At 44.3% G+C, this 12,008-nt stretch overlaps 2 protein-coding genes across 5 annotated transcripts in view; one reads left to right on the top strand and one right to left on the bottom strand.

Moving 5' to 3' along the window:
- drc12 (dynein regulatory complex subunit 12 homolog) overlaps positions 1-919 on the bottom strand; it is a 26,472-nt gene extending 25,553 nt beyond the window's left edge. For 2 of the 3 annotated variants that reach the window (XM_085967671.1, XM_085967673.1), the window contains exon 1: positions 846-919. The gene's annotated coding sequence lies outside the window, so the exon portion shown is untranslated. Of the gene's footprint in view, positions 1-227; positions 474-845 lie in introns of those variants that run through there. The other variant, XM_085967672.1, reaches the window with a different exon arrangement.
- Positions 920-4,228: 3,309 nt separating this feature from the next.
- cbl (Cbl proto-oncogene) overlaps positions 4,229-12,008 on the top strand; it is a 170,815-nt gene continuing 163,035 nt past the window's right edge. For both annotated transcript variants that reach the window (XM_085967669.1, XM_085967670.1), the window contains exon 1: positions 4,229-4,587. In XM_085967669.1, coding sequence (XP_085823795.1) covers positions 4,429-4,587 — 159 coding nt within the window. In that variant the 5' untranslated portion in view covers positions 4,229-4,428. The remainder of the gene's footprint in view (positions 4,588-12,008) is intronic.

The following is a 12,008-nucleotide window of genomic DNA, read 5'->3' as shown; positions in this document are numbered from 1 at the left end:
ACACTCTCACTCTCTCACACACACACTCTGATACACTCACACACACTCTCACACTCTCACACACACTCTCACTCTCACACACACACTCTCATACACTCTCAGTCTCTCACACACACTCTCACTCTCACTCTCTCACACACACTCTCATACACTCTCTCTCTCTCACTCACACACTCAAGCTCTCTCACTCTCACACACTCTCACTCTTTCCTTTGCACAATCCTGACCTTCTCAGGCCCAGAGCTCCGTTGCAATGCCTTGGCCTCGGCTGAGAGCGGCAGAGACTGGGATCAAACTGAACTATCGGGAGCCTCAGATTTGAATTTCCATCGGCATTCACCCAACGGGCCACCCAGTTATTCTCCACACTCCGAATCTCCCCCAGTCGTTGAACAACAACTCGCATTAGTTCTAAGCAGAGTATCCAGCGTGTTTCCCAGAGCAGGGACCAAGGAGGCTCGGAGAATTCAGAGCACATTTTTGAGACTTTGAAAGGCGGGGAGGGGAATCAGAAAGTGAACATGTTTAGAGAGGAATCAGTAAAAAAACGGGAAAAAAATCAACTAAAATCCACTCAGTCGCTGAACAAACGAGGAAATAACCAGAAAAAAACTGGCAGAGAAATTAAAGTAGAAAAGATTTAAACGATTTTTTAACTCCACGCAAATCTGATTGAAAAAGAAAAACACAAATAAAAAAGAATGAACCGAAAATGCAATTTATTAAAAAATATAAAGGATAAGGTAGAGAAAATCATTAGAAACAGCTGCAGGTTTTTTTTAAGCTGCAGAACACATTTAACAACAAAAATAGATCTAATTTGCAATTGTAAAATAAATATTTACATAAACACAGCCTGTCGGATCGACGTGAGCCGGTTGCTGTTTGCCAGGACTCGGCAATCCCCTGCCCAGCTGACAAGGAGCGGCTCCTGATTGACGTGGCGACGCGCCAATCAGAAGCTGTATCTGCACGCCAGTCACGCCATCTGACCAATCAGCGCAGCACAAGGGCGGGGATTCAGTATCAGTGTTTGACGTTGCTAGGCAGCGCAAGCACTCGTTGCCTGGTTACCGAAGCCTGACTCAGGGAGTGGAAGTGACTGAACGCCATCTTTGAGACTGGCGGATGGAGCCCCATCTCCCAGGCGTTCGTCGCCGCCTCATTCTATCAATGAATAAAGGAATTCAGCTGTAGGCACAAAGATCTGAATATAAAAGTGTTTTGCTTCATTTAGAAAAAAATATTACGACTAAATAAATGTGTTTCATACATTTGTGTAATTTTAGCATCAGAATATTCAACATCACTAAAAGAAGATTTTGTGCGGATGCTGGTTTCTCCCTTTTTCTCACAAAGTTTTATCTAAAATCAGACCATGGAAGATGGTATTGCAATAGTTTATCAAGTGAGGGAGTTGTCCCACTCCCTCCCCCTCCCTAACAGCACCGTGGGAGCACCTTCACCACACGGACTGCAGCGGTTCAAGGCGGCTCACCACCACCTTCTCTAGGGCAATTAGGGATGGCCTGGCCAGCGACACCCACATCCCATAAACAAATTAAAAAAAATGTAGGACATCACCAAGGTTGAACAGAGTAGGATAGAAGACGCAGTATATCGGGAAGTAAGTGACACATGCAGTAGAACCATTCCCAGCTCAAAGGTACCTTCACTCATGTCACCTCCTGACTGACGCAGAGGCCCTGGAATAATCCATATGTTTGCTGATGCCACTAGAGGAATTCCTGTCCTTTCATCCAAGGATTTGGGTACTTCAGTTGGTTAAATGCTGGAAAGATTTTGGGTTGAAATGTTTTCCCAAGCTTTTCCCAAACAGACTGTCTGTCTCAGGATGTGTGGAGACTTCGGGGACTGAGCTGTGCTGCTCACACTCCTGCAGTATATCCTGGTTCTTCCGCACTGTGTCTAATGGTAATCTTTCCCTCCTTGGAGAAGAGATCGGCCTCCTTGCAACAATTTCTATGTTTGGAAAAGGCAGAGTGGGAGTAGTGAAAAGATCATCAATGTGGTGACTCATTAAATGACAAACAGCAAATGTAAGAAGTCACACAACACCAGGTTATAGTCCAACAGTTTTATTTGAAATCACAAGCTTTCGGAGCGCTGCTCCTTCGTCAGGTGAAGTGGAGAGATGCATAAAGACACAGCTTATATAGTCAGAGAATAATGTCAGATGTTTACAGGTAATCTTTCTAACTGCCATTTATCACACCTCGGCAGAGAGATAATCACAGCAATCAAAGGTGTGAATGGTGTCCAAACAGGTCAGTCAGGAAAACATTACATCAAAGAACAATGAGGTGGGGTCACAAGGGGTCAAATGTTGCAGATGCTGGGGTCTGTATGAAAAACAAAAAACAGACAAAAAAACATTTTCTTTGCTGGAAATCACAGCAGGCCCGGCCGCATCTGTGTAGAGAGAACAAGCCAACGACGACTCGAGTCTGGATGACCCTACCCAAAGAAATGCCAAGTCTTCACAGCTCTCCCAGCAGGTATCAGGTATTAAAGAGTTTCAAGAATGCAGGATTGAGGTTTTGAGCTTACCTAGCATCAGACGGAAAAGGCAGAGTGGGAGTAGTGAAAAGTTCATCAATGTGGTGACTCATCACTTTCAGGTATTGTGGATTCCAACACTCTTTCATACTTTGTGGACTTGCCTTGTTCAGCCTTATTGGTTGATCTGAAGAATAAAGTCCATCCTAGGCATCTCAATCACTCTTGATCCACCCCAAGTGTTACTCTGTCTCCCTGTGGAGAACCCTCCTGATCTCAAGATAGTTCACTTGCTTGGTCTGCTATTTGCAACATGGCAGAGTATTCAGGTGATGTGGTGCAGGGTGGGTCTCCTGTCACTGGTCACGTGCATCCACTTTTAGTAGAACAAAGCCCATCAAAGAAAGTCAGGTTTGAACTCAGACTGATACAGGACAATTTCATACAAACACGGTGGGTTGCCATTTCCTTGTCAACACTACAATCTCCCCCAGGTAGCCAGCTCTGCTGAACTTTCTTGGCAGGAAATTATAAAGAGGAGGGGGCAAGGGCCTGATTGATTTATTGCTTCACCCCCCCCCCTCTCAGCCTGCTTTGTTCAAGAAGCCAACACATCTGGTGACTCAATTTCTTTCCACTATGGTCTGCTGCATGTGGATACGTCCTTTCCCCCTTCCTCTCCAGAGGCTGCCTGAAATGATCCACTAATAATTGGGTTTACCTCCCATTCCCTCCTCTCCCAAGCTTTAGCCAGGGCAATGTTGGAATAAATTACCCTGCCTTACAGAATGAATATCCAGGTGTTTCATTCTACCTTACCCTATCCTCGTTATTCTGTGTATATGGCACAAGCATGGATGTTAAAAACTTTAGTTTGTAAGTGAAAATGAAGACTGAGAGAAGTAAGGAGTACCATGGATTTTATAGAGAAAATATTATATTTATGCTAGTTAATCTCCTGTGACACTGCACGGAGAGTCAGGAGCAAGTGATTTTATATTATTATTTATGGTTAAATAGAACATGTTGTAATTTGGGAAGCAGAGAATTAACGTTAAGAGTTTCTCTGCTAGGAAAAGCTGAGGTGATGCAGCGTCACCACTTGCAGTGTGACAAGTTTACATACACGGTTCCCATTCTAAGTGTGGGCATAGGAACTTATAAAGAAAAAGTTGACAGGAAATGAATGTAAGTTCTTTTTATATACCTTTACTATATGGGAAAGACAGTGTCATCGCATTTGATGGAATTTATTCAACAGTGTTAAAAAAATTCATGTTTCTATTTAGATAATGGATTCATTTAAATTATTGTTGTTAGGCAAGGGTATTCGGGGTTATGGCAGCAAGGCGGGTAGATGGAGTTAAGATACAAACCAGCCATGATCTAATTGAATGGCGGAACAGGCGAGAGGGGCTGAATGGCCTCCTCCTGTTCCTATATATAAATAATAACAACAGAAAATACTCAGCAGATCAGGCAGCATCTGTAGAGAGAGAGAATCAGAGTTAACGTTTCAGGTCGAGGGCCTTTCATCAGTTCTGTAAGTCGCCAGCCTCTGCGGCTTTTGTTCCGATGTAAATAAAGTGTTGCCAGTATGAAACATGGCGCCGCCGCGGGCTGGCCGGCCTGGCTGATTCGCATGCGCAGTCCCGCCCCCTTCCCCCTTGTCTCTCCGCGGTCCGCTTTCCTCCCGGGTGAACTCTGACCCCGGCGGAGGGCGGGCCGACGGGCGAAAAACCCTGAGGCGAATTAAAACAATGTGAGCGGGCGGCGCGATTGGTGAGGTAAAGCCGCCGTCTAATCCCCCCCGCTCCCCGCATCCAGCCCGGTTAAAAAGTTTTACCAAATTAAAAAAAGGAAACTCCTCCTATTTGTGTGGAGTGCGATTGTCGCGGCTCCGGGCTGATGGCGGCGGCGGCGGCGGCGCGGGGCAGCAACCTGAGGAAAGCGGGCGGCTTCATCGGGCTGGTGAAGGACGCCTTCCAGCCGCACCCGCACCCGCACCAGCCGGCGGGCGTGGTGGACAAGAGGGCGGTGGAGAAATGCTGGAAACTGATGGACAAGGTACGGCCGGCCGGGGTGAGGGGGGACCGGGTGTTTGGGGAGAGAGTCCGCCTTCACCCCCCAGCATCGTCGCCGACAACCGGCCGCTGCTCGGATGCATAAAATGTACAACCGCGGCCGGAGTTTGCAGGTTTGCGAGCCCATGAGAAGCGGATGGAGCAGTTTCTTTAAAATCAGAATAAATGTTGATGCCACCGGGCAGCATTTGCCGGAGGTGATATTGTCAGCAGCGATTCTCACTAGGCAGAGAGAGCGAGCCCTGAGCAAAGGCAGACTGACGGGCAAGGTGCGGGCTACATTGCACTGACATCCTTATTATGGTCACTTTAGTGCTTCTGGACGCAAGCAGCACTGGATAAGGTTTACTGTTAGCACAGGTTGATAAATATCACACCAAATTTAGATCTAGCCATTTGTCTTCAAAGGAGATCTGAAATAAATACTATAGAAAGGATCAAAAGTGTCCAAATTGGAATGAAATGTATGTTTGTAGAATAAAGATTAGTACAATATTGGTCTGTTACTAGTATATGTGGTAAATATTTGTTGTGTCTGCAAAGCATGCCAAATATATCTGACGGCAACACTGGTACTGCACCAACTACTTGTGAATCACATTCTGTGTGTTTATAGCTCTCATCCTTGCTGGGCTGGTAGATAAATTCTGGGCACCAAGGACCAGGTGGTAAATGTCATTGCAGTATGGGTTCTAGCTCCCATTATTAGTGACCCATCACTGTCCAGCTAGATAAACAATTGCTGTACAGATTATTTTCTTGCTCATCAAAATTGTGGCTATTGGGATGATGCAGTGACGTTTTAAACTGGTGAGAGGTACCCAAATCTGGCATAGCAGGCTGCGAAGTCTCATTGCGTTGCAGTGAGGGCTTACTTATGTCAAACAGTGTCACTAGTTTCTGTGTGTTGCTCTGTTTGAAAGTAGGTGTAATGTGTGTTTAGTACTTAATGGGTTTGCAGTCAGTCTTATTCTTTTTGTTTATAAAATCTCGCCAGTAGTGCAAAGGATCTGGCTGCTATGTGCAGTGTAAATGTTACTGCAGTGTGCATAATCACTTATTAACCCAGTTACTACACTGCTTGGGTGTGTAATATTTCACTTGCATCTTTTTGAGAGATGTCTGAAATAACTTCTGGTTTTGTCTTGTGGAGAGCTCTATTTACTTTAGTAAACTGTGATCCACAACACACTCGGCTTAAAATACCAGGAGCTGAAATTTCCTCATCATTTAGTAACTTCCAGAAACACAAGTTATTGAGCAATTGACCCTGACAGTTGATTTGATTGGAATCCCTGTCTGTCTGTGTATTGTGACTTGTCACTCAGCTGTAACTGTGAGCAAAACTGCTGGCTGTATTTTATTTTTAAAGTCTTTTTAATAACAGGTGAAAGAATATTTGAATTGTATGCTTTCAATTTCAATCAGTAGAATGCCAAATGTCAGTAGTGCACAAAGGAAGGTGCAAGTAATGGTGTTTGTAACATTTTCTCTTTTTAAAGTTGGTTTGCAAACAAAACCTGAACATTGTTGTATAACTTCAAAAATAGGTCTTAAAAGATATTGAAACAGCGTGCTTGCAATGGATCATTTAGTACCCTGTGTGGTGCTGAGCCACACACAAGCACAAGGTCAGGTTCAAACCCTGGTCTTTTGCAGAATTAGTTAATCTCAGTCTGGGCAGCAGTTGGGGCATTCCAGTTATCCTCAGCACCCCTGGCCTAGGGAGGGGAAAAATCTGCCTGCTCCTGATTACTATGTAGTGATTCCTGCTGGAAAGTGTCTGCACATATAAACAGCAGGGGAAGGTGGGATTGGACTCTGCTGCAGTGCTTCCCATGGTTGAGTAACCTGTCAACTATAACCCTGTAGGCTCACTCATTACGAATGATTTTGTGAATGACGTACTGGAGTCCAAAGACTGCACCTCGGCACTGGTCTCTGCCTTTTGCTCGCAAGGGAGAAAGTGTTTCTCATAGTGTTGGGGGTAATATATTAGCATGGATAGAGGATTGGCTAACTAACAGAAAGCAGAGCGTCGGGATAAATGGGTCATTTTCAGGTTGGCAAACTGTAACTAGTGGGGTGCCACAGGGATCAGTGCTGGGGCCTCAACTATTTACAATCTATATTAATGACTTGGATGAAGGGATCGAGTGTACTGTTGCCAAATTTGCTGACGATACAAAGATAGGTGGGAAAGCAAGTTGTGAGGAGGACACAGAGTCTGCAAAGGGATATAGATAGGTTAAGTGAGTGGGAAAACATTTGGCAGATGGAATATAATGTGGGAAAATGTGAGGTTATCCACTTTGGTAGGAAGAATAGAAAAGCAAAATATTATTTAAATGGAGAGAGACTACAGAATGCTGCGGTACAGAGGGATCTGGGGGTCCTCGTACATGAAACACAAAAAGTTAGCGTGCAGGTACAGTAAGTAATTAGGAAGGCAAATTGAATGTTGGCCTTTATTGCAAAGGGGATGGAGTATAAAAGTAGGGAAGTCTTGCTACAACTGTACGGGGCGTTGGTGAGACCACACCTGGAGTACTGCGTACAGTTTTGGTCTCTTTATTTAAGGAGGGATATATTTGCATTGGAGGCAGTTCAGAGAAGGTTCACGAGGTTGATTCCTGGGATAAAGCGGTTTGTCTTATGTGGAAAAGTTGAGCAGGTTGGGCCTATACCCATTGGAGTTTAGAAGAATGAGAGGTGATCTTATTGAAACATATATAAAATTCTGAGAGGGCTCGACAGGGTAGATGCTGAGAAGATGTTTCCCCTCATGGGGGAATCTGGAACTAGGGGGCATAGTTTCAGAATAAGGGGTCGCCCATTTAAGACTGAGATGAGGAGGAATTTCTTCTCTGAGGGTCGTGAATCTTTGGAATTCTCTTCCCCAGAGAGCTGTGGAGGCTGGGTCATTGAATATGTTCAAGGCTGAGATAGACAGATTTTTGAACGATAAGGGAGTCCAGGGTTATGGGGAGCGGGCAGGGAAGTGGAGTTGAGGCCAAGATCAGATCAGCCATGATCTTATTGAATGGCGGAGCAGGCTCGAGGGGTCGAATGGCCGACGACTCCTCTTTCTTATGCTTATCCACACTCTCTCTTACCTCATCGGAAAACTCAATCAAGTTAGTTAAGCACGATTTGCCCTTAACAAATCTGCACTGGCTCTCCTTTATCGGTCCACGCTTGCCCAAGAGGCTGTTAATTTTCTCCCGGATTATTGTTTCGAAAAGCTTCCCCACCACCGAGGTTAAACTGACTGGCCTGTTATTGCCAGGTTTATCCTTCTCCCCTTTTTTGAACAAGGGTGTAACATTTACAATCATAACATAAGAAATAGGAGCTGGAGTCGGCCATTTGGCCCTTCGAGCCTGCTCCACCATTCAATAAGATCATGGCTGACCTACCTCAACTCCACCTTCCCGCACTATCCCCATATCACTTACTTCCCCTTGTTCCCAAAAATGTATCGCTCTCGGTCTTGAATATACTCAACGACTGAGCATCCACAGCTCTCTGAGGTAGAGAATTCCAACCCGTTGAATGAAGAAATTTCTCTTCTCGGTCCTAAATGGCCGACCCCTTATTCTGAGACTGTGACCCCGTGTTCTAGATTCCCAGCCAGGGGAAACATTTTCCCAGCATTAACCCTGTCAAGCCCCTTAAGAATTTTATATGTTTCAATTAGATCACCTCTCATTCTTCTAAACTCTAAGGAATATAGGCCTAGTCTACTCAATCTCTCCTCAGAGGGCAATCCCCTCATCCCAGGAACCAGTCTAGTGAACCTTCACTGCACTCCCTCTAAGGCAAGTATGTCTTTCCTTAGGTAAGGAGACCAGAACTGTACACAGTACTCCAGGTGTGGCCTCACCAATGCCCTGTATAATTGTAGTAAGACTTCTAAAAATCAAAGAGCAAGTTATTATCTAAATGGAGAGAAACTGCAAAGTGCTACAGTACAAAGGGATCTGGGGGTCCGGGTGCATGAAACACACAAGGTTAGTATGCAGGTACAGCAGGTGATCAGGAAGGCCAATGGAATCTTGGCTTTTATTGCAAGGGGGATGGAGTATAAAAGCAGGGAAGTCTTGCTGCAGTTATACAGGGTACTGGTGAGGCCACACCTGGAATATTGCGTACAGTTTTGGTTTCCATATTTAAGAAAAGATATACAGGTACTTGCTCTCGAGGCAGTTCAGAGAAGGTTCACTCGGTTGATTCCAGAGATGAGGGGGTTGACTTATGAGGAAAGGTTGAGTAGGTTGGGCCTCTACTCATTGGAATTCAGAAGAATGAGAGGCGATCTTATCGAAACATATAAGATTGTGAGGGGGCTTGATCGAGTGGATGCGGTGAGGATGTTTCCACTGATGGGTGGGACACAACTAGGGGACATAATCTTAGAATAAGGGGCTGCCATTTCAAAACTGAGATGAGGAGAAACTTCTTCACTCAGAGGGTAGTAAATCTATGGAATTTGCTACCTCAGAGCTGTGGAACCTGCGACATTAAATAAATTTAAAACGGTGATAGACAGTTTCCTAGCTGATAAGGGAATTAGGGGTTACGGGGAGCGGGCAGGGAAGTGGACGTGAGTCTAGATTCGGATCAGCCATGATCCTATTGAATGGCGGAACAGGCCCGAGGGGCCGTATGGCCTGCTCCTGCTCCTACTTATGTACTCTAATCCCTTTGTAACAAAAGCTAACATACCATTTGCTTTCCTAATTGCTTGCTGTACCTGCATGTTAACTTTCTATGATTCATATGCAAGGACACCCAGGTCCCTCTGAGTGCAAACATTTCCCAGTCTCTCACCATTGAAAAAATATTCTGCTTTTTTTTTCCTACCAAAGTGGATAACTTCACACTTCCCCACATTGAATTCCATTTGCCATTTCTTGCCCACTCAGTCAACCGGTCTATATCTCTGTGCAGCCTCTATGCGTCCTCCTCACAGCATACTTTCCCACCTAACTTTATACCATCAGCAAACTTGGATACGTTACACTCCGTCCCTTCATCTAAGTCAATAATATAGATTGTGAATAGCTGAGGCCCCAACACTGATCCTTGCAGTACCCCGCTAGTTACAGCCTGCCAACCCGAAAAAGTCCCTTTCATTCCTACTCTCTGTTTTCTGTCCATTAACCAATCCTCAATCCATGTTAATATATTACCCCCAATACCTGAGTCCTAATTTTGTGTAATAACCTCTTGTGTGGCACCGTATCGAATCGAATGCTTTTTGAAAATCCAAATACACTACATCCACTGGTTCCCCCTTATCCATCCTACTTGTTACATCTTCAACAAACTCTAACCGATTTGTCAAACACGATTTCCCTTTCATAAAACCATGTTGACTCTGCCTAATCATATTACGATTTTCTAAGTGCCCTGTTACCACGTCCCTAATAATAGATTCTAGCATTTTGCCTACTACTGATGTCAGGCTAACTGGCCTATAGTTCCCGGTTTTTCTCTTCCTCCTTTCTTAAGTAGCAGGTTTATGTTTGCTACTTTCCAATCCTCAGGGACTGTACTAGAATCTAGGGAATTGTGGAAGATTACTGCCAGTGCAGCATCTATCTCTGCAGCTGCCTCTTTTTAAAACCTCCAGTCCTTTAGCATCACGCCTATAACCTAGGGATTGGAAGATTGTGGCCAGCACCTCCACAATTTCTACCCTTGGTTCCCTCAGCAACCTTATAATTCATCCCCTCTGGACTGAGTGACTTGTCCACTTTAAGTACTGCCGGCCAGTCTAGTACCTCCTCTTTATCTATTTTTATCTCCTCCAATATCCCAGCAACCTCCTCGTTTACCAGAGCTTTGACAAATTCCTCTTCCTTGGTAAACACTGCAAAGTACTCATTTAGTACCTCAGCGATGCCTTCTCCCTCCACCGATAGATCTCCATTTTGGTCCTTAATCGGCCTCACTGCTCCTCTGACATCCATTTTACTGTTAATAATATACCTATAGAATCCCTTTGGATTCCCTTTTATGTTAGCTGCCAATCTATTCTCATACTGTCTCTTTGCCCCTCTTATTTCCTTTTTCACTTGTCCTCTGTACTTTTTATATTCAGTCTGATTCTTCCTTGTATTATCAAGCTGACATCTGGGAGAACTCCCCTGCTTTTACATAGTTACATAGTATTTACAGCACAGAAACCGGCCATTCGGCCCAACATGTCCTTGCCAGTGTTTATGCTCCACACGAGCATTCTCCTTCATCTAACCCCATCAACATGTTCTATTCCTTTCTCCCTCATGTTTATCTAGTTTCCCCATGTTTAAATGCTTTTCTCGCAATAGTGCCATGAGATCTATTATGTCCGCCTGAGAGGGCAGACGGGGCCTTGGTTTAACATCTGATCTGAAAGACGGCACCTCCGGCAGTGCAGCACTCCCTCAGTACTGCACTGGAGTGTCAGCCTGGATTTTGTGCTCATGTCTCTGGAGTGGGACTTGAGAACACACAACCTTCTGACTCAGACGAGAGTGTTACCCATTGAGCCACAGCTTACACGGCTGGAAGTGAGCGGTGATAGGTTTTTTTTATTAGTTGGTGGCAGTCCAGTATGCAAACCTTATTGCGTTCATTCATCTGTAGCAAAGGTGTAAATGACAGTTGCAACAGGAAGTTCCTGTTTAAATACAGCAGAATTTTGAAAGTTCATATTTTTAAGCTGTAGAAAAATAATTTTTTTTATTGACAAGGTAAAGTTCGCAGGATTTTGCTCTGATCTTTCTAAGTTAACCTGTGCACACATAGGATATCGTTCCTACTGAGCTGGCACTTGGACTTCCACAAAAGGTGGACAAAATATAGAGAACATCAGATACTTGAGACAAATTTCAAGATAATCTTGAGCATTTTCAGTAATATTAATGGCATGATTAGCTTACTGTCTGGTATCTTGATTAAAAAAAAAAAAATTACATTCTCCTGTTTAATTGCACTGTATATGGCATTCTTATTTACTGGTACTGCACTAAAAATAGAACAAACACCAATCACCTTCACGTCAATAAAGTAACGATGGTGGTCACCCTGGAGGAGGAACTATTCTGTTACTGCAAAGTTATCAAACTAATTTTTAATGACAGAATATAAATTGGTTCTGAAATATTCTAATTGTAGTAATATAATCCCAATGATTACACTGCAGCTGCTTGAGTAAGAGCAGGGTAAATGGAATTGTGATCTCCTCGCTCAGCTAGAGCGTGGGCACAGAAACTTTATGGAAGAGTTGGATTTATGAAAATTCTTATCCTTGTTTTCAAATCCCTCCATGGCCTCGCCCCTCCCTATCTCTCTCTAACCTCCTCCAACCCTCAGATCTCTGCGCTCCTCCAATTCTGGCCTCTTGCGCATCCC

The sequence above is a fragment of the Somniosus microcephalus genome, chromosome 26, assembly GCF_052327205.1.
Source record: "Somniosus microcephalus isolate GS21.2 chromosome 26, FLI_Smic_1.0, whole genome shotgun sequence".
Taxonomy (NCBI): Eukaryota; Metazoa; Chordata; class Chondrichthyes; order Squaliformes; family Somniosidae; genus Somniosus; species Somniosus microcephalus.
The sequence above is the reverse complement of the archived record's forward strand: the minus strand, read 5'-3'. Positions and strand labels throughout refer to the sequence as shown.